We start from the raw sequence: 27,717 nt of genomic DNA on the forward strand, positions 1-27,717 counted from the left end.
TCCTCAGACAGCATGAGCCTGTATTTTGGCAAGCTACAAGTCCTCTTGGATGCATCCCCTCTTCTCACTCCACCAGGGCTCAATCCATTTTGGTGCCTTCCTTAGGAAGTTACCCATCAAGGACATTTTTAAGGCATCCACATGGTCCTCTGGTCACACATTTTCACAGCCTTACTCCACAGCCTTTGGTGAATCATAGAACAGCAGGGTTGGAAGGGACCTCAGGAGGTCATCTAGTCCAACCCCCTGCTCAAAGCAGGACCAATCCCCAAATGGCCCCCTCGAGGATTGAACTCACAACCGTGGGTTTAGCAGGCCAATGCTCAAACCACTGAGCTATCCCTCCTCCCTGTTCTATGCTCTGTACCGGATCCACATTAAGGTACAGTTCTGGAGTCTCCACGCATGAAGCACCCAGAGGGACAGTAACTCTGTGCTAGGTAAGTAACCACAGTTCCTGGACATGTTTTATCCCAATGGGTGCTCTAATACTGGCTCTCCTCTCGCCTCGACTTGAGAGTTTTACCAAGCTCTGAGGCTGAGAAGAGAGTGTGGTGGTGTGGGTCCACCCCTCCCTATATCGCTCGTACTGGAGCATGAGAGGCATAGCTAGCAGAAAAATTGAGTGCATGGGCACACACATTCTGACTTGGAGCAGCCATGGGGCCAGAACATCTCAAACTGCGGTTGCTGTGCAAGGTAAGTAGCCTGTCTTTTGTGGCAAACTGGGGTGTAAGTCTGTCCTGCACTAGCCTGCAGGACACTAACTGGCTGTGTGGTCCCTGCTGCAGTGCACTAGAAGTTCCCTAGTGCACGTGGATCTACCCTGCTTTGAAACGGGACTAGCGTAAAGCACACTAGGGAATCTTTAGTGCGTGGCATCCCGGTCCACATGGACACTTAATGCAGGGTAGAAGTATACCCCAGCCAGCCATGACCTATGTATTTGTATAGACAAGTCCTGAGAGATAGGAAAGCGAAGAAGTAAGGTGGGGAAGGAAAAGGGAGGGGGCGACAGCCAGATGCCCTTGCTCTGGCCTGCTCTGGTCAGGACATCTCAAGCTTAGAACAGTGAAGGCCCAGTAGAGTCACAGCAACTCCCAGGCTCTCTGGAGATGGCGGGGGTGGCAACTACGATGGGGAACCTCGCTCCTGTTGGTCCATTTCCCAGCCAGCTGCTAATTTCATTTGAAGGACCTCAAGCAGGGGTTGGGTGGAATAGCTCATCCCCTCCTAATCCCCAACACACACCCATTCTCGTGCATTGATTTCTGGTCCCACATTCCTCTTGTTTACCAGGTGTGAACATAACACAGTCCTGGAGTTCCAGCAGGAGGCCTTTTTACTTGTACTAATCCAGCCTGTTTCCCCCTTGTACCTTTCCCCATCAACACCCATGGTTACAGGTGACTGAGACATTCTGTAACCTTGGATTAAACTCACAATTGGGGTAGGCCTGCCAGGCCCCAGTTATTACAGTACCCACCCCACAGAGCAAGCTGGGTAGCAATGCTCAGGCTGGTCTCTTCCCTGCCCTGAGTGCCACTGTGCAGGGCCCTCTGTCTGCTCTGCTCCCTGGGCCTGTTGGATCTCTTGCCCATGAGTCCAGACCAGCATCACTTCCCACCTGAGCCGCTGAGCCCTGACCCCTTTGTCTGTCTGTCTCATTCCCCCTGCCCCCACGGCTGAGCTACCCGTGTGTCTGTTCCAGGACCCTCCCATGTTCACCATGCGCCCCAAGGAGGAGTACTTCCAGGAGGTGGGCCGTGAGCTGGTGATCCCATGCGCCGCCCAAGGAGACCCCCCACCCACGGTCACATGGACAAAGGTAGGGGGGCTGCAGCTCTGGATTCAGATGGGGGGAGGGACTGGGGAGCCTGGGTTCCCCATGGCTCAGGGACTGTGGCTCCTTGGTATCACTCCCTCACTTCCCCCAGCCTGTGCTTTGGTGCCGGCTCTGGCTGCCACTGGCGGCAACGGAGCTGTGAGTGCCCAGTGCCCTGGGACTCTGCTGCTGGCCACCCACAGGGCAGATTTCCCTTGGCAGTGAGGTGCAGCCTAGAGCTTCAGGGCTCCACAAGCAGGACCTACTTTGGCCCAGGACTCGGCTCTGTGCTGCAGGGGGAGCCAGCCCCACGCAGCCCAGCTGCCCCATGCGGCTCCTGCCTTACGCCATCCCCCCAGGTTATTCATTCCTCAGGCTTGTCCTGTGCAGAGACTCCCTGTGCGACAACCCTTTCAGAGCCCCTGGGGGGGTGTCTCCTTCCGGGCAGCCCCCACCCTCTGAGAAAGCGATGACCCAGGACTCTGGGGTTTTGTTCCTGTTCTGCCCCTGGCTCTCAGTGAGACCTCGGCCCAGTCGCTGCCCCTCCCTGTGCCTCACCTTTCCCACCCGCCACTGGGGCAGCAGGTCCAAGGCTCTTGGAGGTGAATGTGGCCCTGGCACTGGTGTGCTGGGAAGCAAGCTCAGCTTGGTCGCTGGCTGGATACTCCTCAGCCCCGATCTATGCTTGTGGCCTCCCTTTTCTCCCCAAGCTGCACCCACCCAGCCCGGCGCCACCCTATCTCCCCTCCAATCTGTGCATGCCTGCCGGCCCGGCCCCCGCACCTCCCCCAGACTGCATGGGTTGGGCCCAGCCCCCCTCAAATTTGTGCTCACAGCCCAGCCCACTTTAGTCTCTCCCCCAGTGATTGACAGTGGCACTGTGGGGGAGGGCTGGGCTGCCGGTGTCAGTGTGGCTGTGCCTTTGCTCTGCAGCTGGGAAGCACAGGGAGGAACAATGCCCAGGTGGATGGGAACAGCAGCCTCGTCTTCTGGCCACTGGTTAAGGAGCAGCACGGGGCCTGGGAGTGCACGGTCAGCAACCCGGTGGCCCGGATCAGCGCCACCACCTCTGTCCACGTGTTGGGTGAGTTGGGCCACACCAGCACCACCACCAGCTGCCCATTGTGGGAGGGAGGCCTGACCCAGGGCCTTTGGGCTCTGAGGAGAGAGCTCTGTGTGTGTATGTATGGGGGGGATGCATTGGCAGTGTGTCTGTGGGGCTCAGAGTTGGGGTGGGTGGTTGTGTGTGGGGGGGAATGGGGCTCAGGGTGGGGGTGGGCAGCTGTGTGTGTGTGTGTGTGTGTGTGTGTGTGTGTGTATGAGGCTCGAGGTGGGAGTGAGTGGTTGTGTGTGTATGGGGTTCGGGGTGGAGGTGGGCGGCTCTCTGTGTGTGTGTGTGTGTGAGGCTCGGGGTGGGGGTGAGTGGTTGTGTATGGGGTTCGGGGTGGAGGTGGGCGGCTCTGTGTGTGTGTGTGTGAGGCTCGGGGTGGGGTGAGTGGTTGTGTGTATGGGGTTCGGGGTGGAGGTGGGCGGCTGTGTGTGTGTGTGTGAGGCTCGGGGTGGGGTGAGTGGTTGTGTGTATGGGGTTCGGGGTGGAGGTGGGCGGCTCTGTGTGTGTGAGGCTCGGTGTGGGGGTGAGTGGTTGTGTATGGGGTTTGGGGTGGAGGTGGGCAGCTGTTTGTGTGTGTGTGTGTGTGTGTGTGAGGCTCGGGGTGGGGTGAGTGGTTGTGTGTATGGGGTTCGGGGTGGAGGTGGGCGGCTGTGTGTGTGTGTGTGAGGCTCGGGGTGGGGGTGAGTGGTTGTGTGTGTATGGGGTTCGGGGTGGAGGTGGGCGGCTCTGTGTGTGTGTGTGAGGCTCGGGGTGGGGGTGAGTGGTTGTGTATGGGGTTTGGGGTGGAGGTGGGCAGCTGTTTGTGTGTGTGTGTGTGTGTGAGGCTTGGGGTGGGGTGAGTGGTTGTGTGTGTATGGGGTTCGGGGTGGAGGTGGGCGGCTGTGTGTGTGTGTGTGAGGCTCGGGGTGGGGGTGAGTGGTTGTGTGTGTATGGGGCTCGGGGTGGGGGGCTTTGTGCCTCCCGAGGGGGGCGGGGTGCACTGGCTGTCCATGGGAATGCCTGGTGGAGTGTACATGAGACGAACACCCAATCTCCACATCCCAGACCCCGTATCACTCTGGAATCCATGTTGGATTCGGCCTGTGCCCAGCTCCATTGGGTACTGCCAGGGACCCTGCAGTGTGATGCCAGTGTGCCCAGGTGAGCAGCATCCCAGACGCTCCCCTGAGCACAGCAACTGCCCATTGGGAGCCCACAGACGCAGGTGCCTCCCTGACGCAGGTGCCTCCCCTGCAGGCGCCGTGTGGGTGGTGCCTGCCCATTTCATCTGTGGGGAGGGGCGTTTGTGCTGGCCAGGTGGCGCTCTGCCCCCGGCAGCTCCCAGCCAGTGCCTGAGCCCTGGGAGGGGCAGATCAGAGATGGCCCCGACTCACTCCCCATGCGACTGTCTCCACCAGGCACCAGCCCACATGCTGTCACCAACGTCTCGGTGCTGCCACTGCTCCTCGCAGCCAACGTCTCCTGGCAGCCGGGGTTCGACGGGGGATACTTCCAGAGGTTCAGCGTCTGGTACACGCCACTGTGAGTCCCATGCCGGGCAGGGCTCTCCACTCCCTGGGGCACCCCCTGTCTAGCAGCTCTGGAAGTGGGCTGGCGCGGCCACAGGGGCACAGAGCCCATGGCCCAGGCTAGTCCTGGGTGTGAGCGTGGGGATCCTGCCCCATGCAGGACAGACAACACGGGGAATTTCCAGCTCTCAGCACAGACGGAGGCTGTGTCCCTGCGCCCTCATGAGGGGTGAATGGGGGGGCTCTCAGGCACAGGCCGTCACTCGGGGGGCATATGGGGAGGGTGTGTGGGGGGTTGGGCTCCAGGGCTGGCTCCAGCTCACCTGCTCTGTCTCCTCAGGGTGAAGCACCTGAACCGGCCCCACCATGACTGGGTGTCGCTGACGGTGCCTGTGGGGGCTGAGTACCTCCTGGTGCAGAACCTGCAGCCGGCCACTGGCTACCAGTTCAGCGTCCTGTCCCAGAACAAGCTGGGCAGCGGCCCCTTCAGTGAGATCGTCACCTCCTTCCCCCTGGGTGAGAGCCTCTGGCACCTCCTCCCCCTGAGTACCGCCCCCCCCCCCCCCACCAGCACCCCTGGGAACTGAGCTCCCCTCTTCCCCAGCCTGCACCCCTGAGAACTGAGCCCCCCAGGCCAGCCCTGGGAATGGCCCCACCACCGCCAGCACTCTAGAGAACCGCCCGCCACCAGTCCCAGGAATGGCTCCCCCACTGCCAGCACCCCGGGAAAGTCCCCCCCCCACCCCGCCCACACCTCTGAGAACCAGGCTCCCCTTTCTCCACCCGCCAGCCCCAGGAATGGCCCCATCACCGCCAGCAACCCTGAGAATCAGCCCCCACACCACCAGCCCTGGCAATGAGCCCCCACCACCAGCACTCCCCCCCCTTAGAGACAGGGCTCCCCACTGCCCGCACCTCTGAGAACTGCCCCCCCCGAGCTCCAGGAATGGCACCCCCCACTGCCAGCACCCTAGAGAACCACCCTCCACTCCAGCCCCAGGAATGCCCCCCCCATTGCCAGCATTCCCTCCCTTCAAGAATGGGGCTCCCCCCCACCAGCTCCCCCCACTGCCAGCACCCTGCCTCCTGGAAATATTCTCCTCTCCCTTCCCCCAGCCTCTGGGAACAGCTCCCCTACACCTGGGAACAGCTCCTCCACCTAGAAGAGGGACCTCTCCTGTAGGGATACCTTCACCTTCGCCGGCCCCCCAGAAGGGCATTCCCAATGGCTGCCTTTTGGGAGGGATCCCCACCCCCCGAACTCCTGGGAATGGAATCCCCACCCTTCAAGTGATGCCTGGAAAACGCCCGGGCTCTGGGGCTGCCCCTCCCCAGAGCTGGTCCCGCCCTGTCCCCCAGGGAGGCTCCAATCACTAAGGGAGGAACATGCTTCCCAGCCACCCACCCGAGCTCACGTGTCCTGAGTGGCTGCCCTGGGGATCCCCCCAGCACCCCCCTGAATGGCTGCCCTGGGGCTCCCCTCCCCATTCCCCCCCCGAAAGGCTGCCTGGGGCTGCCCCTCTCCCCAAATGGCTGCCTGGTTCCTTTCCTCAGTGTCTCCTTTCCCTTCAGGTTTCCCGACGACCGAGGTGCCTCCCGAGCTGTCCACCACAGCCACACGCATCTTTCTGTCCCCCCCACAGTCCCTGACAGCCAATGAGACATCGCGCGGGGTCCTGCTGCAGTGGGAGCCCCCGTTGCAGTTCTCCGTGGCCCTGACAGGCTACGCGCTGGAGTTACGGCAGGACCAGGGCGGCTGGGAGGGGCTGGATGGCTCCATCCCCAGCACAAAGACCCAGGTCCTGGTGCCAGGACTCATCAAGGTTGGTGTGTGGGGGTGGGGTTTGAAATGCCAACCTGTGGGTCTTGCATTGGATGTTTCTGCACCAGGGCTCCGCCTGCCCCTGCAGAGATTGGCAGCCCGAGCCCCTGGCATTGAGCTCAAGCAGCAGCCCCTCCCTGGCTGGGTGGCACTACCTGACGGCAGGCCGGGCGCGCTTCATGGCCTCCTCAGTAGCGCTGTGCTGATGTACCTGCCCCCGGCTGGCCCTGCCAGGCGGGACCCCCGGACGGAGAGGGGAGAGTGGCTCTGCACAAGCAGGGGGCTGGCAGCCCATGGGTTGAACAGTGGCTCCAGGTTGGTGCCTGGTGCTTCCTCAGGGTGGGAAGCCCTGGGCCCTGGCTTGCAGGGTTCACTACAGAACCTGTGCCCTGGCGCTGCAGGCTGCTGAGCTCTCGGGACAGCAGCAGGCCCCAGAAGGGCTCGAGGGGCCCAGACAGCCTGGTCGGGCACAGGCCAAGGTGCATCATGGGAGTGTTCTCTTGCCCAGCAGGCCACTGGGGGTGGAAATGGGGCTCGGCTCTGCTCCGGTGCTGGCCCCCTGGTGGTGAGTACTGCGTGGACGGTTCTGTCCGGAAGGGGCTCTGCTTGTCCCCAGGTGTCACTGCACCTTTCAGAGGTGCTTTGAGACAGGGTGTGTCTGGTGCTGGGATGGAAGCCCTCAGCTCGCTGCACACATGGCTGCAGGTCCTGTGGCAGGAGCTGTCTCTGGTCTGCGCCCCACATCATGGAGGAGAGCCGACGGGCGCTGGCCATAACGTTAACGTAGCCTCTGCTCTCCCAGGACGCCTGCTACGAATTCCGCCTGGTGGCCTTTGCCGGGAGCTACATGAGCGACCCCAGCAACACCGTGAACGTCTCCACGGCAGGTAAAGCTCTGTGCTGCCCCAGACAGACAGCCACGCCCTGGCAGAGCCCTAGGTCTCCTTGGGGTGCTGAGGAGGGGACCTGTACTGCCACAACTCCTGTTCTGCCCCCCATGGGCCTCCCTCCATGCACCCAAGCCAGGCCAGCCTGGTGTGACAGGGGCAGGAATGGAACTGGCAATTGTGCCCAAGCAGAGGGCCCCTCCCTGCTGGTAGGCAAGTGTCTATGGGCTGGTTTCCCCCTAAGGGAGAAGCACGGTATCCCCTCACCCTGCTGGCTGTCTGAGGCCTCTCCCCATCACCTTGCCCAGGTATGGAGGTGTATCCATCCCGCACTCAGTTGCCTGAGCTCCTGCCGCAGCCTGTTCTGGCTGGTGTCATCGGGGGCATCTGCTTCCTCAGCGTGGCTGTGATCTTCAGCACCATGGTAGCCTGCATCATGAACCGCCGGCGTGCCGCCCGCCTCCAGAAACGCAGGCAAGGTAGGGACCCAGCCCTGGCACAGGCACACAGCTGCCGAGGTCGGGAGCACAGCAAGGGGCTGGGATCCTCGCTGGGCGGCCCAGAAACACAATGGAGGATGGGGTGAGGTCTCTCAGTGGGGTCAGGGGTCATTCCCTACATGGGGTAAGGGGTTGTAGCCCAGGTGGGGGGCACAGGAGGTAAGGGACATGAGGTTGTAACCCAGGTTGGGTGACAGCCCCCTCTGGGTTGGTTGGGTGGGAAGAGCCCAGAGGAGCGGGGAGCTGAGGTCAGGCTGGCATGGGACACTCAGAACCCCAGGACTGTCGCAGCCAGAGGGGTGAGTTCAAAGTGGTTCAATTAACTGGGAGCCCTGTTGGTGGGGCTGCTCTGACTTTGGTTTGACCCAGTCTAGTGCAGGTTAGCTACAACCAACGTAGGCTAAACAGCAACCAGCCACCGTGGTGAGCCACAGTGCTGCCCCGAGGTCACTGAACCCCTGGGGTTACACCAGTGCCACTTTCCCTGGTCGACAAGGCCTGGGAATGATGAAGGCCCCTTGATCCCAGCCTCTCTACCCCTCCCTTCATCTGCTGCTTGCTCCTGGAGGAGCAAAACCTGCCCAGGGCATGTCCCCCTGCTGGGAACGGGGCTGTGGGGAAGGGGAGCTGAGAAGCACAACACCATTAGGTCAAGGGACTGGCTGGGTCATCAGGGTGGGAAATGGGACACGGGGCCTTTCCTTTCCAGGGAGCACCGATTCTGATCCGGCCCCAGGGCAATAGGGACTATAACCCGTCCCCCGATGGCTGTCTGGTGGCCCCTGGGTGCTGGTGGGTTTCATGCTGGTTGTCACAAGCAGGTGATCACCCCCACAATCCGTGGGGGCCCTCAGGGCTCGGCTGGGGGCCAGGGGCGGGCATGGGCCACTGCAGTCTCCTCATCTCATGTTGAGTTGCTCGCCATGTGATCCCCTTGTGTTCTCATGACCTTCCAGATCCACCAATCGTCTTCTCCCCCAACAAGAAGCTTCCACCTCCGCAGTAAGTCGCGCCATTCCACGACATCTTCCTGTCTCACCACGCTCCCTGTGCCATGCTGTTCTCCTTGCTTTCCCCATTCGCTCCCCGCTGGCTCAGGGTGGGGCTTCGAGTGGGAGGGAGCGGGGCTGGGTCCTGACCGCTGGGGTGGGGCTGTGGGAAACGGGCCACCCCTCCACTGGCCATGCTCTGGTGTGGGGCTAGCTAGTGCACTTTGACCCTTCCCACTCGGGGCTGGGGGGTTGTCCTCAGTTCTTGGAGTGAATGTGTAGGCCAGGTTGGATGGGGGGAACAAGTAGGCAGGGGCTGCCCCATGGCAGGAGGCAGGGGGATCCCCCCATTAATCCCTCTCTTTCTCTGCAGAAATTCTCACAGCTCTGGTAGCCCGGACAGCGCCATGAAGCTGAAGCTACAGGCCTCCCCGTACCAGAGCTTGCGCCGGACTCTGCTGTGGGGGGAGAAGGCTGGCACCTGTTTGGGCCTCACCATCGCTGGCGGCCCTAGGACCAGCTCCAAGTACATGGTGTACGAAAGCCACATCGGGGATGCGATGCCCCTGGAGCGCATCTGCCGGGGCCCCGACGGGCGCTTTGTGGTGGAGACGGACAGGCTGCCCCGGGAGGCCTCCCCCTGCGCCCTCGAGACGGAGCTGTTCCCCAAGCTCTTGCAGCAGGATCCCTCCCCCACCCCGCCTGAGTCCAGCCCGCCAGCACCCTACCTGCAGGTGTACGCTCCCCCAGAGGCAGAGGAGCCCATCTGGAAGAGGGGAGTGCCGCTGCGGCCCAAGGCCACAGGCCAGGCCCGCAGAGAAGCCAGATCCTCTGGCTACCGCCAGGGACGCTACTTTGGCTACTGCAGCAGCCCCACGGAGGAAGGCAAACCCTTGTGCAGCATCAACCTCAGCCCTGTGGCCTCCCCAGTGCCGCTGCCCCTCAGCACAGTGGAGGAGCCGCGGGACGGCATGTGTTACGAGGGGCACTGCCAGAGCACTGTCAGCTCGCTGCGCAACTCCCCAGGCCCTGGGGGCTCCCCCGTGCTCGGCAGGCTGCTGAGCGCCCCAGCTCTGGCCAGCCCCAAGCCACTGGGCTCTGGGTCTCCGAGCAGCCAGCGGAGAGCCAGCTCCTCGGCCCAGAGTGGGATCCTCCAGTACCTGAGCCTGCCTTTCTTCAAGGAGATGAGCGTGGATGGGGACTGGCCACCCCAGGAGGAGCCCTGCGAGCTCCAGGCCCTGGGCAGCACGGAGCCCACCCTGCTGGGGGAGGAGGGTCCCATGCAGAGCACGGAGGGAGCGGCCTACCTGGACTACATGGACACGCGTGGCACTGCAGAGTCTCCTCTGGAGCAAGCGCCCAGCAAGGCTCTCCTCAAACCACCAGAGCCACAGATTGGCCCTGCCAAGGCTGCCCTGCCTGGGAGCACGGTGTGGCCAGGCTACCTGGGCCCCAGCTCCGACCCACTCCTGGCCAAGGAGCAGGCCCCCTGGGGCCGGGCGCCATCGCCCTCGGACAGCAGCAGGACCGAGCCGATGTACACAGCCGTCTCCTCAGAGTCCAACTGGGCCTTGAGCCTGCCCGGGCAGCCACTGTCTGCAGAGCTGCTGGAAGCTCAGGTGCCTGAGAAGCACCAGGCCCCGGGGACCCTCTGCCTGCAGGGGCCATCTGCTGAGAAGCTGCTGCGGGGCAGCCTGACCAGCCAGAGTAGCGGCCGGGGCAGCGTGTCCTTCCTGAGACCCCCCTCGCTGGCGCTGTCATTAGGGGGCACCTACCTCAGCTCCCCGCTAGGGGAAACAGCGGGCTGGCAAAGCGAAGGCGAGTCCCGGGGCTCCATGGCAGAGGAGGGCAGGCCAAGGAAGGAGCTGGCCGTCGCCACTGTCAGCAAGAGGTGAGCCGCATGGTTTGGGATGGCGGGTGGAAGAAACCCCAGGACTCCTGGGTTCTATTCCCAGCTCTGCTGACTCATGCGGTGACAGCGGGATAGTAACCCCAGGACCTGGTTTGCAGCATGGGTGCTGAGAGCCCAGGGCAGTGGCTATGGGGAGTTATCCAAGGGAACCCCAAATCTGGCATTACCAGCCTGGAAACCAGCTGCACTTACCCACCCAGGCCTTGAACACCCTCAGCTCTGCCCTGCCCTGGCTCCTGGGGAGAACGAGGGATGAAAAGCCCTGCTCTGTGTAATGGAACCGGGGATTGTAAAGTGCCCCCCTTGGCACTGCCAAATGCAGGGGCTGGAGATGGACCTAAGCTGCTATGAGCAGAGCTCCCACCAGCCTCTCCCCTCTTGAGTGATTCTTTTCCTCCTGGAGTTCACAAGAGCCGATGCCCAGCTGCTAGGCTGTTTGTCCCCTGTGGCATGGGAGGGTGAGAGAGGTCCATGCTGCCAGGCGCTTTGTTCTGGAGCAGGGGGTGGGGGCCTGCCAGACCCCTGCAGAGAGCGGCAGACAGTGCTGGTGGCTGGTCCATGGGGTGAAGAGGGAGCTCAAAGGCTGTGAAATTCCTGGAGACCTGGCATGGGGCAGTCTGCCCTATACACTAAAAATCATGGACTGGGCAGAGCCACCGGATTGATGGCTTATTACACTGATTTGTTTCCCACTAAGACCTCCCCCTTCCCCAGCTGCTTTCCCCCACACCTTCCTTTCCTCCCTAGGCTGGAGGTGGGTAACGAGTGTGTTAACCACTTATGCTAAACTCTCTAGTCCCCCTTGTATTTTGCTGTGACGCTGTGGGTACCTTTCCCAGCCCTGTGTAGCTCGAAAGCTTGTCTCTCTCACCAACAGAAGTTGGTCCAATAAAAGATATTACCTCACCCCCCAGATCTCTGAAACATCCCCAGAACAACCAGTTAGAGAGGCCTGGGGGGCAGCATAAGCCCCGGGAGGGCAAGAGCCATCAGCCTGCAGCGTGGCCAGACAGACTGTTGCTGGTTCTTAAAGTAGTTTCAAGTTTAAGATCCAGATTCTCTTCATCTCTATGGGAAATGTCTGAGGCTCCTGGCTACCAGGAGCCCTCAGGCTGGCCTCAAGGTGTAACTGGCCTGTTGCTCTGCAGCAGCCTGGACCAATAGCTCTGAGAGCAGGGGGACTGTTCTAGCTGCCTCAAGGTGGTGTTGACCCTGAACCCTAACAAGGGCACATCACTGCTGATTGCTTTAGCAGCAGCCCCCTGTTAGGGTGCATTCCCGAGACTGCTGAACGCAGTGTCAGATACCCAGCTGGGAGCAGCTTGTCAGTGTCAGGGCTCGTGGGAAGGGGACTAAGGAATTCAAATGTCCCTCCCCTGAAATCTCCAGGCCTCTTTGCCTGATCCAAGCAGGCGAGGAAAGGAGGGGCTCTTCCTCTCCCCCTACCAGAGCTTCTGAAACCACTTCCCAAGCCCTCCAGGTGCCCGCCCCCAGCGGCTTTGCAGTTCCAGGGCAGGGCATGGCCCGGCCTGCACCATGGGAGATGTGCTGGGCCAGGGGAGAGAGCGGGAGGGAGCTCTGGGGGTCCTGGCTGCATGTTAGGATATGATTGTGGAGCCGGCACATGCCCAGATCCCGGGGCTGACGCCGTCCTAGCAGCCAGCTGCCTTGTGGGCCTCGCTGGGTGTATTGGGGGAAGCCCCTCAGCAAATGAAGCAGAGCTTATATCCATGCCCTGCACGCCACCCCCCAGCACAGGGCTCCTGGCTCCTGCACAGCCAGCTCCCACCGTTGCTGGAGGTCAGTGGGGCCATGGGGCGTGCAGGCCTGTGCTGCCCCTGGCCTGGATTGTCACCAGAGCATCCGTCGCCCCCCAGTGGCCACTGTGTCAGCTGCTGCTGTGTTCCTAGCTTGCTCTGGGCTCCTGTCTTGTGCTACGGTTGCAGGGCAGCGGGTCAGGTCTGGCCCAGGCCAGGCCAGCGGTGGCACTGGGCTCAGGGACACTGTGCGGCCCCGTCTGGGGTGTGTAATGGGATCACACCTGAGCACCCTCTCATGGCCAGAGGCGGCTCTACAGCCCCTGCCCCAGCTTTACCCTTTTTCAGGGCTCCTCAAACCCCCAGCTCAGGCCAAAGGAAATTCATATTTCCCACTGGGCTCCACTTTACTCAGTCGTCAGCTGTGTCCTGGCCCTCCAGTGTGTCCCTCCCTTAGCTGGGGGGGTTCCCAGAGCTGGGCACAATTCAGTGTCTCTGCAGGAGCTGGACGGGCTCCCTGCAGCCACTGCTTCAAGCCAGCTACAGCTCCTCAGGCTTCTGGCTCCTGAGCATCCCCCTCGCTACAGCCACCTGCTGCTCTCTGCTAACCCAGGTGCACCTCCTTTGGGAAAGGGGGCTGGCTAGCCTCCAGCCCTGCGGAGGGGCACTCCATGCCGGGCTCAGCTCGCTCCCCCAGGATGCTGGAGGGGCACTGTGCGCCCAGCTCGGCTCGCTCCCCCCGGGCGCTGTGAGGTGGTGGGGGCACTCCGCGCCCGGCTCGGCTCGCTCCCCCAGGGCGCTGTAACGGGGGGGCACTCCGCGCCCGGCTCGGCTCGCTCCCCCAGGGCGCTGTAAGGGGGGGGCACTCCGCGCCCGGCTCGGCTCGCTCCCCCAGGGCGCTGTGGGGGAGGGAACTCCGCGCTTGGCTCGGCTCGCTCCCTCAGGGTGCTGTGGGGGGGGGGCACTCTGTGGCCGGCTCGGCTCGCTCCCCCCGGGCTCTGTGATGGGGGGGCACTCCGCGCCCGGCTCGGCTCGCTCACCTGGTGCTCTGTGCTGCCATTTGTTGAGTGTTACGGGCTCAGGCTCGTCCCGGATGCCCTGGGTTTTTGGCTCAGAGTGGCAGATCTAGCTGTGGGGCAGTGAGTGACCCCTATGTGGCCCACGGAGCAGCATGTGTGCCCCATGGGGAAGGGAGGCTAGAGGTGACCCCAGCAGCCCAGACAGAGTCACTGCCCCAGCCCTGGGGCTCTGCTGTGTAGCCTTGTGCCATTGCTGACGCCAGTGCACAGGAAGGCCCATCGCTCCCATGCCGGGGAGGACGCTCGCTTGCTGGCCTGGGGAGCGGCAGGGAGAGTCCAGCCCAGTGAGCTGGGAGGGAGTGAGGAAGATGGTGGGCTACATCACAGAGCCCATGTCAGGCCCAGCGGCAGGCTGTGCTCCTGGGCCTGTCCATGAGGTGTTGCCCTGGGCCCAGGATGGATGGGGCATTGGGACCTCGCTCCCATCCTGCACCGCATGTCCCCACCCTGCTGGACCCAGGGGTGGCCAGTCCCTGGGGGCCTGCTGGGTGCAATGCCAGGCCTAGGGCCCTGGAGTTGGAAGGTCGCTTGTCACCCCCTGTGGGAAGCATGAAGCTGCCCTGGGACAGAGAATCACAGAAGATTAGAATTGGAAGAGACCTCAGGAGGGATCTAATCCAACCCCCTGTTCAAAGCAGGACCAACACCAACTAAATCATCCCAGCCAGGGCTTTGTCAAGCCTGACCTTAAAAACCTCTAAGGAAGGAGATTCCACCACCTCCCTAGGGAACCCATTCCAGTGCTTCACCACCCTCCTAGTGAAATAGTGTTTCCTAATATCCAACCTAGACCTCCCCCACTGCAACTTGAGATCATTACTCCTTGTTCTGTCATCTGCCACCACCACTGAGAATAGCCGAGCTCCACCCTCTTTGGAACACCCTCCTCCCCCCCGCCCCGCCCCTTTCAGGTAGTTGAAAGCAGCTATCAAATCCCCCTTCGTTCTTCTCTTCTGCAGACTAAACAATCCAGATTCCCTCAGCCTCTCCTCATAAGTCATGTGCTCCAGCCCCCTAATCATTTTTGTTGCCCTCTGCTGGACTCTCCAATTCTCCCACATCCTTCTTGTAGTGTGGGGCCCAAAACTGGACATAGTACTCCAGATGTGGCCTCACCGATGTTGAATAGCAGGAAATGATCACTTCCCTCAATCTGCTGGCAATGCCCCCTACTTATAAAGCCCAATATGCTGTTAGCCTTCTTGGCAACAAGGGCACACTGTTGACTCATATCCAGCTTCTCCTCCACTGCAATCCCCAGGTCCTCTTCTGCAGAACTGCTGCCCAGCCATTCGGTCCCTAGTCTGTAGCAGTGCATGGGATTCTTCCGTCCTAAGTGCAGGACTCTGCACTTGTCCATGTTGAACCTCATCATTTTTCTTTTGGCCCAATCCTCCAATTTGTCCAGGTCACTCTGGACCCTATCCCGACCCTCCAGCGTTTCTACCTCTCCCCCCAGCTCCTACTAGGGTCACACCCTGTGACCTGACAGCCTCAGTCAGAGTATTTGCAACCTGAGCCTGCCCCCTTCCCCTCCCTCCCCCCCCCCCCCCCCCAGTAGCCAGCCCATGTCAGGATCCTCTCTGGTCTCCCTTCACCCTGTGCTGGGCATGGCACTGGGGCAGTGTCCCCCCTGCTCTCGTCTCCCCGACACTGAGCATGGCAGTGGGGCAGCCAGCCCTGTGTGTCAGCATCCCCCCTGCTTCCCCCCCCCCGCCCCCCAGTGGTGCTGGGGATGGCAGTGGGGCAGCCAGCCCCCCTGCTCTCCCTTTTACCCCTGCCCCCCAGCACTGGGCCTTGTCCCACATCAGTGCCCCAGCTCCTAACGCCCGCTTTTGCCCTCTGCCCGGCAGGAGGAACACGTCTGTGGATGAGAATTACGAGTGGGACTCGGAGTTTGCACTGGAGTCAGACATCCTGGATGCGCTGCAGCTGTACCGCAGCGGGGACCCCAAGAGACCCGTCTCCACCATCGCCGTGCGGGAGCTGGAGCGGCAGAGTGAGTGAGCAGGGCCTCGGGCGGTGCCATGCGGGGCTGCAGGGTGCTCCTGCCTGCGGGCTGGCCGCCCAAGTCCCAGAGTCCTGCCCCCCACAAGCCCTCCCTGCTGTTCCAGGTGCCTGTGCGGCCTCCCTAACTCTCAGCCCTGGACTCCTGTACAGGGGCATGAGGGTGTGAGTATAAACAGCTGCCCCATCCTAGTCCAGAGGTGGCTGCATCTCCATACGGGAGGTGAGCAGAGTCTGTGTTGTGTTTTGGGATCCAAGGGCCTCCGGTGTATCCCAGGGGTTGACACAAGCCCTCCCCTCCAGGATGAGGCAGGCAGAGAAACAGAAAGTTACAGCATGGTCCATCCTGGCCAGCACAGAGACCTCTGACTCCTCTTTAGTCCCAGCCCAGGAGCGTCTGCTGCTTCCAGCAGCCCACCCCTAACAACCCCACCGGGCCTTTGTTCTCCAGCTGGTCACACCTGGCTGGCTTCCTGCAGAGGGTGGGCCATCCATGGTCGTTAGTTGCTAGGTGCCAAATGCCCAGGCAGTGGGAGAGGCCGTTGTCTTCAGACGCTCCATGAGCACGAGGCCCCAGGCAGGCCCCACGCCGCCAGGCGTCAGTCACACCTGGATCTCTGCCAAGTAAGTAGAGACCTGTCAGCTGAACACCACTCCTAGTTAACCATGCACCACCTAGGGGAAATTGAGGCACATACAGTATTAATACAAAATATTACAAAAAATTCCCACTCTGCCCCAGGGCTGGCTTCAGACCAAGCCTCCCATGTCCCTGCTCCAGGCCTAGCAGTGGGGCAGCTGAGCACAGTGTTGTATTCCCGCCCCACCACACAGGAGGCCACCAGGCCCAGTCTAGGTCCTCACCTCTCCCCCGCTGGAGTCAGAGCCCCTCAACCCCATGGGGTTGCCGTTTGGTGCTGCTCAGTCCCAGCTGGGAACCCCCGTGGGCGGGCCCGTGTGAGCCGTGCTGAGCCGGTCCCAGCCGGGAGCCCCCGTGGGCGGGCCCGTGTGAGCCGTGCTGAGCCGGTCCCAGCCGGGAGCCCCCGTGGGCGGGCCCGTGTGAGCCGTGCTGAGCCGGTCCCAGCCGGGAGCCCCCGTGGGCAGGCCCATGTGAGCCATGCTGAGCCGGTCCCAGCCGGGAGCCCCCGTGGGCGGGCCCGTGTGAGCCGTGCTGAGCCGGTCCCAGCCGGGAGCCCCCGTGGGCGGGCCCGTGTGAGCCGTGCTGAGCCGGTCCCAGCCGGGAGCCCCCGTGGGCGGGCCCGTGTGAGCCGTGCTGAGCCGGTCCCAGCCGGGAGCCCCCGTGGGCGGGCCCGTGTGAGCCGTGCTGAGCCGGTCCCAGCCGGGAGCCCCCGTGGGCGGGCCCGTGTGAGCCGTGCTGAGCCGGTCCCAGCCGGGAGCCCCCGTGGGCGGGCCCGTGTGAGCCGTGCTGAGCCGGTCCCAGCCGGGAGCCCCCGTGGGCGGGCCCGTGTGAGCCGTGCTGAGCCGGTCCCAGCCGGGAGCCCCCATGGGCGGGCCCGTGTGAGCCGTGCTGAGCCGGTCCCAGCCGGGAGCCCCCGGGAGTGGGCCCGTGTGAGCCGTGCTGAGCCGGTCCCAGCCGGGAGCCCCTGTGGCTGGGCCCGTGTGAGCCGTGCTGATCCGGTCCCAGCCGGGAGTAATTCTTTGCTTCCCTTCCCCCAGCCCTGGAGCAGCCTCCTGGGGAGCCCAGGGAGGGAGGGCAGGACTGGGGTGGGGGGTACTTTCTGCCCTCCCTTCCCTTGACACCGTCCCCTTTGCTGGCTTGCAGGTGCCAAAGCTCCTGGTGACGGCAGTGGCTCCCCAGGGAACTCCAAGTCAGTGGATGCCCTGGAGGCGTCGGGCTCACCGCAGGCCCTTGCCAGCCCAGAGGCTCGCTGCATGGCCCTGAGGGAGGAGTTCCTGGCGTACCGGCGCCGCAGGGAGGTTGCCAAGCAGCGCAGGCAGAGGATGAGCAGCCACGGCTACGATGAGCGCTTTGAGCAGGCCACGCTGCTGTGAGAGGACGCAGCCCCGCTCTCCGCCACGGCCTGGTGCGGCTGGGCTGGCAGAGTCTGCCGGGTGGCAGGGCATCCCTGCAGCACCCCGGCTGGGCGGATGCCACGCCCCACCATGGGCTTATCAGCACGCCGGGGGCAGGACTCAGGAGGCTCCTGCAGTGGCTGGTCTGCCAGGCTGTCCTAGGGCCCGTGATGTGGGGAGCCCAGGCCTGGCACTCAGCCTGCCAGGTGCGGTTAGGCCTGGCCGGCCCTTCATACAGCACATGGTTGGCCAGCTGTGGGGACCGAGCTGAGCCCAGGTCCAGCCCCACGCTCACAGACAGCACTTGCCACAGGCTGCTTCTCCCTTCCTGCTGGCCCCAGGAGCTCCCACGGGCCGGGCCAGGGAGCACAGGGAGTAGGCCAAGGGGTCCTCGCAGGGGATGGGCAGAGGACAGAGGCATTTGTAACGGAATAAAAAGAGAATTGCACAGACTTTAGCCTCCATGTGAGTGACAGACCACGTCGGAAGGGGAGACTGGCCAATGCCAGGCGAGGGAGCCTCCACCCCGTCTGCCAACTCCCCCCGGCTCTGCGGAACACCCTGCCCCATCTCCTGCCGTCGCCCCGCGCCCACCCCCATCTCCCAGCCCCTGGCCCTGCAGAGCACCCTCCCCCATCTGGCCCCGGCACACACTTGGGATCAAGCCACTTTTTCTTGCAGGTCTGGCCTGTGGTTGCTTGGTCCTGCCGCAGACCCTGATCTAGTTGGCACTGCAGCGAGTGCAGGAGGCACTATGGCCCCCCCGGGCCAGCCTGGCGCTGATGGATGAACTTAGACCCTCCTGCCTTTGCCAGCTGTGCCATGCCTGATGCTGCCGGGGGGCACTTGGCTCCTGCATGGTGCTGGGGCAGCTGGGAGTTGATGAGACCCGATGGCAGTGCAGGGCCCAGGCACCCTGGCCATCAGCCTCACTCCTGGCCTGAGGTTGTGCCCACCGCAACCCTCCTGGGCCAGGTACTGCGCTGGCCATGGCCAGGGGCCACGCAGCGCCCTGCTGCTTCCAGCCACTCTGGCTCCCGAGGGCTGGGGCCTGGCCTAGCTCCGGCTCGTCTCTGGTTGGCAGGTGCCCCCTCCCCTGTGGCATGAGCTGCTGCAGGTCCTGTGGGCAGAGGGGCAGCCGGCTGACCAGGCCGTGGCGTCTGCATAGCCCCCAGGACCTGGCAGCGTGAAGTCCAGCGAGGCTGATGCTGCAGCAGCCAGCAGGGCCTGTTGGGGTGATCCCTGGCCAGCACCCAAGTGAGGGGCAGGGTGGTGCAGCCCCTGCCGTGGGGGCACAGGGGCTAAAGCCGGCTCCGGGGCAGCGCCTGGCACGGGCAGGATGAACAGAGGCCACACCCGGCTGCCAGGTGGATGGGCTGCACTTCCTCTTTCCCCAAATTTGGCCAGGCTCAGGCAGGTCACTTGACTGAGGGAGGGGCTGGGCCTGGGACTCAAATCCTGCCCCATGGACCCCTCCCTTCCCCATGCCGGCTGCCTTCCTCAGCCCTGCCCCATGGACTCCTCCCTCCCCCATGTCAGCTGCCTCCCTCAGCCCTGCCCCAAACACCCCTCCCGGGTGCCTCTCTTGGCCTTCCCCTCCACGGACCCTTCCCCACAGACTCCCCTGTACCATAGACCCCCCCACCCCATGTGCCAGCCCCGTCCTGGCACCATAGACCACCCACCTCTGCCCTGCACCATGCGCCTCTCTCTGCCCTGCTCCCTCCACACACACCATGGACCCCTCCCCGTCCCATCTCCACCCCTGCCCCATGGTGCTCCCCAAGCCCACCTCCCCCCCCCCCCGCCCATACTCCTCTGCACCATGAACTCTGCACGGAGTCCCTCTGGTCCTCCCCCTCGCCCACTACCAACTTCTCCCCAGCATCCCTGGCCCTGCCCCAAAGACCCACTCCTGCCCCATCCATCTCACACTCCTCCCCCAATACCCCTCTGCCCCTCCCCCATACCACTGATTCTTCCCTGCAGCTCCCCCTGCCCAGCCCCCACTGCCCTGGGATCCTGCCACACCCCCCCCCCCCAAGCCAGGACAGGAAGTGGGGGAAGAGGTGGTTTGGGGTGAATGAACTCAGGCAGCCCTGTCTGTCCCCCCAGAATGCCACCTCCTGTGGGCACTGCTCAGGCCCCAGTGCTGCTGTTGCTGGGTTTGTAGCTGCCCCAGAGCTGGGGGGAGTGGGGGTGCTTGGCCCTACATGCTGCTGTCCAGCATACACTGGGCCAGGACTCTGCCAGGCAGCAGGCACCAGGGGACAAGGCACCCATCACCGTGAGATCAGGGAACTGCTCCCTGGCACATCCCCACTGAGGCTGGGAGCTGCTGTGCCAGGCCAGCTCACAGGCCCCAGGACACCGTGGGCTGGGAGCAGGGGGTTGCTCTGGCTGCTGGGACTGGGAACTCAGAGGAGCAACAAGCCTCCTTCAGGGGTGAGAGTTGGACTCCACCACCCCCAGCTCCCATAGGCTGCTCCCTGGCAGCACAGGCTGGACACGTCCTCCGGGAGGGGGGCTGTCTCTGCTCCCTCCACTCCCCCTGCACAGAGGGGCCTGCTGGCAGGGGCATCAGACAAACAGTTGGGCTTCAGCATCTCCCATGGAGGGGCACGAGCACGGCCAGCCCGAGCGCCCTGTGCCCTGGGGTGCGGGCGCCCCCCACGTCATTGCCCACTCAGCTGGGCTGGGGGGCAGGGCCGGGGGAGCGCATAACCAGCCATTGCTCTAGCTCCATCCCACGCTGCCCCAGTGCTCACCACAGCAGAAGAGTCCCCAAGCCCCTGCAGCTGCCTCAGCAGCTGGGACCTGCTCACCACAGCCACTCCATGGGGCTGCCTTCCCTCAATGCCAGGGCCCCTGGGGGGACTCCATGGGGCTGCCTGCCCCCAATAGCAGGGCACCGAGGGGGGTCCCGGGGGGCTGACCCAAGCTGCCTTCAGTGCTAGGGCACCTGGGAGGACTCCATAGGGCTGCCTGCCCCCAGTGCCAGGGCACCAGTTGGAATCTGGGCAGAGTTCAGCAGATGGTCATAACAGTCCCCTCTGGCCTCGAATCTAAGGTGATTCCCCCCATGACCACGTATGGCCCTTGTGGGGGCAGCGATAGGCAGGGGGATGGGGGCCGAGAAGAGCTGGGTTGAAAGCCAGGGCTTTGTCAAGCCTGACCTTAAAAACCTCTAGGGAAGGAGATTCCACCACCTCCCTAGGTAACCCCTTCCAGTGCTTCACCACCCTACTAGTGAAATAGTTTTTCCTAATGTCCAACCTAAACCTCCGCCACTGCAACTTGAGACCATTACTCCTTGTTCTGTCATCTTCTACCACTGAGAACAGTCTAGATCCATCCTCTTTGGAACCCCCTTTCAGGTAGTTGAAAGCAGCTATCAAATCCCCCCTCATTCTTCTCTTCTGCAGGCTAAACAATCCCAGTTCCCTCAGCCTCTCCTCATAAGTCATGTGCTCCAGCCCCCTAATCATTTTTGTTGCCCTCCGCTGGACTCTCTCCAATTTGTCCACATCCTTCTTGCAGTGTGGGGCCCAAAACTGGACACAGTACTCCAAATGAGGCCTCACCAGTGCTGAATAGAGGGGAATGATCACATCCCTCGATCTGCTGGAAATGCCCCTATTTATACAACCCAAAATGCCATTAGCCTTCTTGCAGGGGAAGAAAAGGGGAGGGCTGAGGGGGCAGGAGACTGGTGATCAGGAAGAGGGGGGGGCTGGTGTGATGGCCAGAGGGAAAGGAGTTGGACCCCTCCGCACCCTGGGAGGGGGGGTGAGCCGTCCAGGCAGTGGAGATAGCACCTGTGGTTTTACGTGGGCATTTAAGGTTGAATTCTGGCCCTGAAATCCTCCCTGCAAACAAAGACAGCGACTGCCCCCAAAGGCTCAAGTTGTGCTCAGAACTAGGGAGGGCTGCGGGCATTCGGCTCTCAGGTACCAGCAGCACCTGCCTGGAAACTCTCTGAGCACCAGTGACTGCAACAGGAAGCCATGAACCCAGTGACTGGACGCTGGGTGCCTGGGGCAGCCCTACCTGATCTCAGCCATGGGGCGGGGGCGACAGCAGGGCCTTGGAGTGGCTGGGCTGAGCAACGACTGGATTCTGCCAAAGTAATTCTTTTCATTTTTAAAAAGTGTTTTACAACCTCTACTATCGTATTCACCTTTCCCACCTCCCCTCCTTCAGCCCTGCCAATGCACATCAGCCCACGGGCGGCGAGTTATATACCCACGTGGAGTCTGGGCACCAGCAATATTCAGAGCCCTGGGGCCCAGCTCCACCAATGTTTGGGGCCGGGTCTCCCCCCGGACCCACCTGCCACCCCCCCGTGCCTCCCCTGGCCCCCCGTTGCTGGCCCCGGAGGGAGCAGAGCGTCCCTGCCTCGTCCATGCAGCTCCATGCTGCCTCCCTGCAGCAACTGCTGCCGCAGGGTCCTAGTGCCCCCCATATCGACTGCCAGGGCAGACTGACTCTGAGCCTGCCCTTCCCCCTCAGACTTTTCCCTTTTCCAGCGGGACCCTCCACCAGCACAGCCCCCCCCAACCCGCAGTCACTGCTCCTGCCCCATGCTGGGCAAGGAGGCAGCCCCATCCCCCACCCCCAGTGAGGCTACAGTCAGGGGCAACAGCAGGGGAGGAGGCACACACAGCACCCCACAGCACCCACCACGGGGGAGGCGAGGGATATTCCTGGACCTGAAAGGAGCCCTAGGAGCACATGCAGTGACAGTGGTGGGGGTGAGTGTGCTGCTGGGGGGGGGGCGGGAAAGGGGGGCTGCTCCCCCGGAGCTTGCTGCTGCCAGCAGGGAAAGGACTGGGGGGAGTCCTCCTCTCTGGCCCCTGTCCCGGAGCAGCCTGCCTGCACCCCACACTCATCCCCAGCCCTGCCCCACCCCAGAGCCCACACCCCTAGTCAGAGCTTTTACCCCCACTGCACCCTCTGCCCGAGCCCTGAGCCCCTCCAGCACCCCAAACGCCTTATCCCCAGTCCCAACCAGAGCCCTCATCCCCCCCACACACCAACCCTCTGCCCCAGCCCTGAGCCCCCTCCAACACCACAAACCCCTCATCTCCAGCCCCAGCCCTCATCCCCCTGCACCCTAACCGTCTGCCCCAACCCTGAGCCCCCTCCTGCATCATGAACCCCTCATCCCCAGCCCCACCCCACACCCTAACCCTCTGCAATAGCCCTGACCCTCCTCCCACACCCCAAACCTCTCATCCCCAGCCCCACCCCAACCCCCGCACCCCCAAACTCCCTCCCAGAGCCTGCACCCTTTCCTCCACACCCTTCCCATCCCCAAACTCCTTCCCAGCGCCTGCACCCTGCACCTCAGACTTCCTCCCCCACCCAAACTCCCTCCCAGAGCCTTGGGCAGGTCGGGGGTGGAGTTTTTTGGGGGGGTGGAGTTTGAGCAGGTTCTGGGCACCACCAACATTTCTACAAACCTGCCACCCATGCATCAGCCCCCTCCTACCTCAGCCCTGGGATCCCTTTACACACCCTCCATCCAGACCCTCAGCCCCCTGCCACTCCAGCCCTGGGTTTCCCCCCAGCCCTGCAGAGATTCTCCAGTCTGGAGCCTTGCACCCCACTCCCCCATCCTCAATCTCTCTGCTGATGCCCCACCCAAACCCTTATTCACCTGCTAGTTCATGCCTGCACCACTCTGCAGGCCTTCCCCTTGCCACCTTCACAGGATGTCCCAGCCTGGGGCTGTGCTGGCGTCTCCTCTTGGAGCAGGACAGCGTATCAGGAGTTGGGACAGGCCTACACTTCAAACACTGCAGCACGTCAGTGAAAACAATCCTACACCGTTGGGAGGTCTCCCATTAGCACACGGGCTATCAACCTTTCCAGGCTACTGGCCCCCTTTCAGGAGTCTGATTTGTCTTGCATCCCCCCAGGTTTCACCTCACTTAACAATTACTTGCTTACAAAATCAGACGTAGAAATACAAAGGTGTCACAGCCACACTGCTACTGACAACGTGCCAACTCTCACTTTTACCTTCGAATTATAAAATACATTGATTGGAATATGAATATTGTACTTATAGTTCAGTGTGATACATGAGCCTGTTTTTCACTTGAGCCCTTGGCTGAAGCCCGAACCCAGGCAGCACGGCTGAAGCACGTAACTTAGTTTCGCGGGGCCCCCCGTGGCAGAAAACCCTGAGCAACTGTCCTGCTTGCTACCCCCTAATGCCGGCCCTGCACTTGCCTCCCTCCCCGACCCATCCCTCGACACCCCCCGGGGCTGCAACCCCCAGGCTGAAAAACTACCTAGATGAGTTGGGGAACCCTGAGGTCTTCCAGGGGATACCCCAGGGAGAACGGTATCCCGGTTGAGACCCACTCTGCGAGAGGCAGTAGCTCTGTTGACAGGAGAAGCCCTGTGGATTTTTCACATCCCTGAGCAAAAATACGAGTTTATAGTGCAGACCTGGTCTTAGAGGGAAGCCACATTAGTTGTGGCTGTATGGGCCAGTGTGCTTGGGTGGCTAGAGCAGGTGCTAGGAATCGACGCCTGGGTCCTGGCCCCGGTTCTGTGACCTTGGCTAAGTCCGTGACCCCAAAGCACTCAAACAGGAGCCCTTCTAAGAGGCCTGTTATGTAGAAGGGCTGAGTTAGCCCATCCCAGATCCCCTCCACGCCCCATTTCCAAATGGATCCTGCTGCCATTCAGGTATCCCCCGGTGGGTGCAGCACCCCCGGAGTAACCCTTGGAGCTGGCTGCCCACCCTTTGTGCCTGGGGCTCCCAGGGCTCAGACCCAAAGCTGGATCCCTGGCTGACCCCCAACCTGCCTGGCCAGCTGCTCTCTGCCTCCACAGCAGCCAAGACTCCTTCAGCCTCCCATGCCACCAATAGTCTCCAGCTGGGCTCTGGCTGGGATGCTTAGGGCCCCAAGCCACCATCACACAGGAGCCAACTCAGCCTTATGCATCTAGGGCTCCCACCGTGGTGTACTGGAGGAACACGTCCCCCCGACACGCTTCCTCCTGGGATGGAGCCTGCAGTGATGGCCACAGCCACATTGTTGCCATAGAAATGAGTGCCCCCCCCCCAAACATCTGGGATCAAACAGCAGGAGAGGGTGGGAGCATGGCAGGGAGGGTGGAGTGGGGCAGCAGGAGGAGTGGAGCAGGAGGTTCCTTCCTTTCCAGCAGAGATGAATGGTGCTCCGAATAGGGCTCCCCCATTGACCCAACCCCCAGAACCAGCCCCCACGGGAACACTCACCCCGAACAGGGAGCAGAGCCAGAGGGGCTCCCTAAGGGCTAGGTCATGGATGGTGCTCAGATACCACAGCTACATCTGCTCTGCTGACTCAGGCTCGCAGGGCTTATGCTATGGGGCTAAGAAGATCAGTGTAGACATGCCCTCTCGGGCTGGAGCCTGGCCTCTGAAACCTGGCAAGGGAGAGAGTCTCAGAGCCTGGGCTCCAGCCCAAGCCCAAACATCTACAGTGCTATTTTCATCCCTGGAGGGGAGAGATAGCTCAGTGGTTTGAGCATTGACCTGCTAAACCCAGGGTTGTGAGTTCAATCTTTGAGGAGGCCACTTAGGGATCTGGGGCAAAAATTGGTCCTGCTAGTGAAGGTAGCGGGCTGGACGCGATGACCTTTCAAGGTCCCTTCCAGTTCTAGGAGATTGGTATATCTCCAATTATTACCTAGGTCACTTTGCTCAGGCTCTGAGACTCACTGCCGCAGGGGGCGGGGTGCAGTCTAGACATACGCGTAGCGATGGGCCGCAGGAGAGACCCTTGGGGTTAGCATCACAAACTGACACAGGCGTTGAACACTCAGCATCGTGGTGGCTAACACTGGGTGCCCTGCCACCGAGGGGCATCTTCACTCCCTTTACCTGCACAAAGTTTGCTGTTCCTCACACACCGTAGGACATCCCACCTCTACCTAGTTCCTAGGGCTCAAGACGTAACCCGGTTAAGTTAGGCACCCCCCAGCCTTACCCCGTTCCTAGGGCTCCAGATGAAAGGCACCGAACTTCACCCCTCATGGGCTCTGGGTAAACACCCTTTCTCTGTGGACTCAGCTTAATCTTTTGCAGGTTTGCAGGGTCTTTTACCAGTGAAAGAGCCTTACACAGTAATATCCTTAACCTCTATTTATTAACAATCACCAAACCAGACTGCACATGCTACATGTACAATGCTCACCACTCCCAGTAAGACACATGAACTTTTCTTGATGTCCAGTCAGGATCAGGTCCATCTGGGGGACTCCAGTTTCTGCCCAGTATCATTGGCAGAGTGTTGCGGTCTGGCAGCTCTGATCTTGGGGCTGTGTCCTGGAGTTGGTTCCCAAAGAACTTCCTTTTGCACCCCAGTTGATATAGTGAAACTTGAGTCCTGCTTCGCCGTACCTGAACCAATCATGTTACTAACATTTTACTAACCAATCCTAACATATTGCGACAAAATTCTCTAACCAATCATACCCCACCACTCCCACCTTAATTGATTTACACCTAGCAAAATTAATTATGTAACAGACAGAAACAATCAAAGAACCAGACAGAGACCAGACAGACAAACAATAGGGAAGTAGGGACCATAAAGACAAAACAATACAGAAATGAGGATTTTACACCCCAGCTATTGAGAAGTGAGTTCTTGCCAGACAGATGATGTCAAACTACGTTTCCTTTAACCATCTTAAGATCTGTTTCTTCACCTGGTGATAGTGGGTGCTATTAGGACAGGATCTCCTTAACAGCCTGATATTACAATGTTTTAATGTAATTTAGATGGAATGTGGGGATGTGACTTCCTGCTTCTTAGCTAATGGCTGCTGCTCTCTTAATATGGTTACACGAAAAGGCCTGACCCTTACGCCCCGGCTGCCCAAGCTGCTCGTACAAAGCACAGAGAGCGAGGTTGGATGTCCAACAGTGGGATCCACAAAAGCCAGGCCCCGGAGCTGCCTAAGCCAGCCACTGGGAGGTGCTCTTGAGAAGGGTGTGACCTAAGCTTTACCCCTCAAATGGAGGCAGGTGCTCAGGATGTCAGCTGTGAGCCTGCTCCTGGAGGGAGGCACCTCAGCCTTTGTCTGCAAGAACAGGGACCACAAAGGGGCTGTAACCTTTACCTGGTGGTTAGAGCCCTCATCTGGATTGTGAGAGCACCAGGTGCAATCGCCGCCTCCCTGCAGGCTGTAGCAAAGGGAGTGAGTTCGGATCCCCCACCGCTCTGCACAGTGCCCTAGTCGCTGAGCTAGGGCATATTCTGATGTGGGGCTCTGTTGGTCGCTCCTATTGGAGCTGTGCCATGTCTTAGAAAGACATTGGGCCAGCGAGAGAGAGGAGACCCTACAGCCCTGTTGTGCAGGCACTCCCCTGGGATTGAGGAGATGCGGGGTCCAGTCCCCCTGCTGCAATGCATGCTTAATTATTTAGACACAGTGGAAAAGAGCTGTAAGAGACCCACCCCAGACTACTCCATCATTTGGAGGGTCGCTCCAAACTGAAATCTCTTCTCCACAGGAGGCAGAGGCAGGCATTGAACCTGAGCCACCCACAGGCCAATGCCTCACCCCTGGTACAGGGAGGCTCCTCCTCAGGCTGGTCTGGTGTGGGTTCATGCATGCTCTGAGCATGCTGTGTCAGCCCTGCAGGTGAGATAGGCATGGACTAAGTGCCCAGGAAGCTGCCCCAAGAGCAGAGTGGTTTCTTTAACACCTGATACTTCAAAGGGCTTAAAATCCTGCAGAAAAGGACCTGAGGGTTACAGTGGACAAGAAGCTGGATATGAGTCAGCAGTGTGCCCTCATTGCCAAGAAGGCCAACGGCATACTGGGCTGCATTAGTAGGAGCATTGCCAGCAGATAGAGGGTGAGGCCACATCTGAAGTATTGCATCCAGTTCCCCCGCACCCCCACTACAAAAGGGATGTGGACAAATTGGAGAGAGCCCAGTGGAGGGCAGCAAAAATTATTAGGGGGCTGGGGCACATGACTTATGAGGAGAGGCTGAGGGAACTGAGGTTATTTAGTCTGAAGAAGAGAAGAGTGAGGGGGGATTTGATAGCAGCCTTCAACTACCTGAAGGGGGGTTCCAAGGAGCCTGGAGCTCAGCTGTTCTCAGTGGTGGCAGATGACAGAACAAGGAGCAATGGTCTCAAGTTGCAGCGGGGGAGGTTTAGGTTGGATATTAGGAAACACTATTTCACTAGGAGGGTGGTGAAGCACTGGAATGGGTTACCTAGGGAGGTGGTAGAATCTCCTTCCTTAGAGGTTTTTAAGGC

At 61.4% G+C, this 27,717-nt stretch overlaps 1 protein-coding gene across 2 annotated transcripts in view; it reads left to right on the top strand.

Annotated features, from left to right (window-relative positions):
- Window positions 1-17,883, top strand: part of IGSF9 (immunoglobulin superfamily member 9) — a 55,852-nt gene extending 37,969 nt beyond the window's left edge. For both annotated transcript variants that reach the window (XM_044991204.1, XM_044991206.1), the window contains exons 11-21: window positions 1,712-1,828; window positions 2,759-2,909; window positions 4,334-4,457; window positions 4,785-4,960; window positions 6,017-6,267; window positions 7,069-7,153; window positions 7,462-7,632; window positions 8,610-8,655; window positions 9,016-10,533; window positions 15,244-15,389; window positions 17,181-17,883. In XM_044991204.1, coding sequence (XP_044847139.1) covers window positions 1,712-1,828; window positions 2,759-2,909; window positions 4,334-4,457; window positions 4,785-4,960; window positions 6,017-6,267; window positions 7,069-7,153; window positions 7,462-7,632; window positions 8,610-8,655; window positions 9,016-10,533; window positions 15,244-15,389; window positions 17,181-17,410 — 3,015 coding nt within the window. In that variant the 3' untranslated portion in view covers window positions 17,411-17,883. The remainder of the gene's footprint in view (window positions 1-1,711; window positions 1,829-2,758; window positions 2,910-4,333; window positions 4,458-4,784; window positions 4,961-6,016; window positions 6,268-7,068; window positions 7,154-7,461; window positions 7,633-8,609; window positions 8,656-9,015; window positions 10,534-15,243; window positions 15,390-17,180) is intronic.
- The last annotated feature ends 9,834 nt before the right edge of the window (window positions 17,884-27,717 follow it).

Source organism: Mauremys mutica, chromosome 17 (genome assembly GCF_020497125.1).
Source record: "Mauremys mutica isolate MM-2020 ecotype Southern chromosome 17, ASM2049712v1, whole genome shotgun sequence".
Classification (NCBI taxonomy): domain Eukaryota; kingdom Metazoa; phylum Chordata; order Testudines; family Geoemydidae; genus Mauremys; species Mauremys mutica.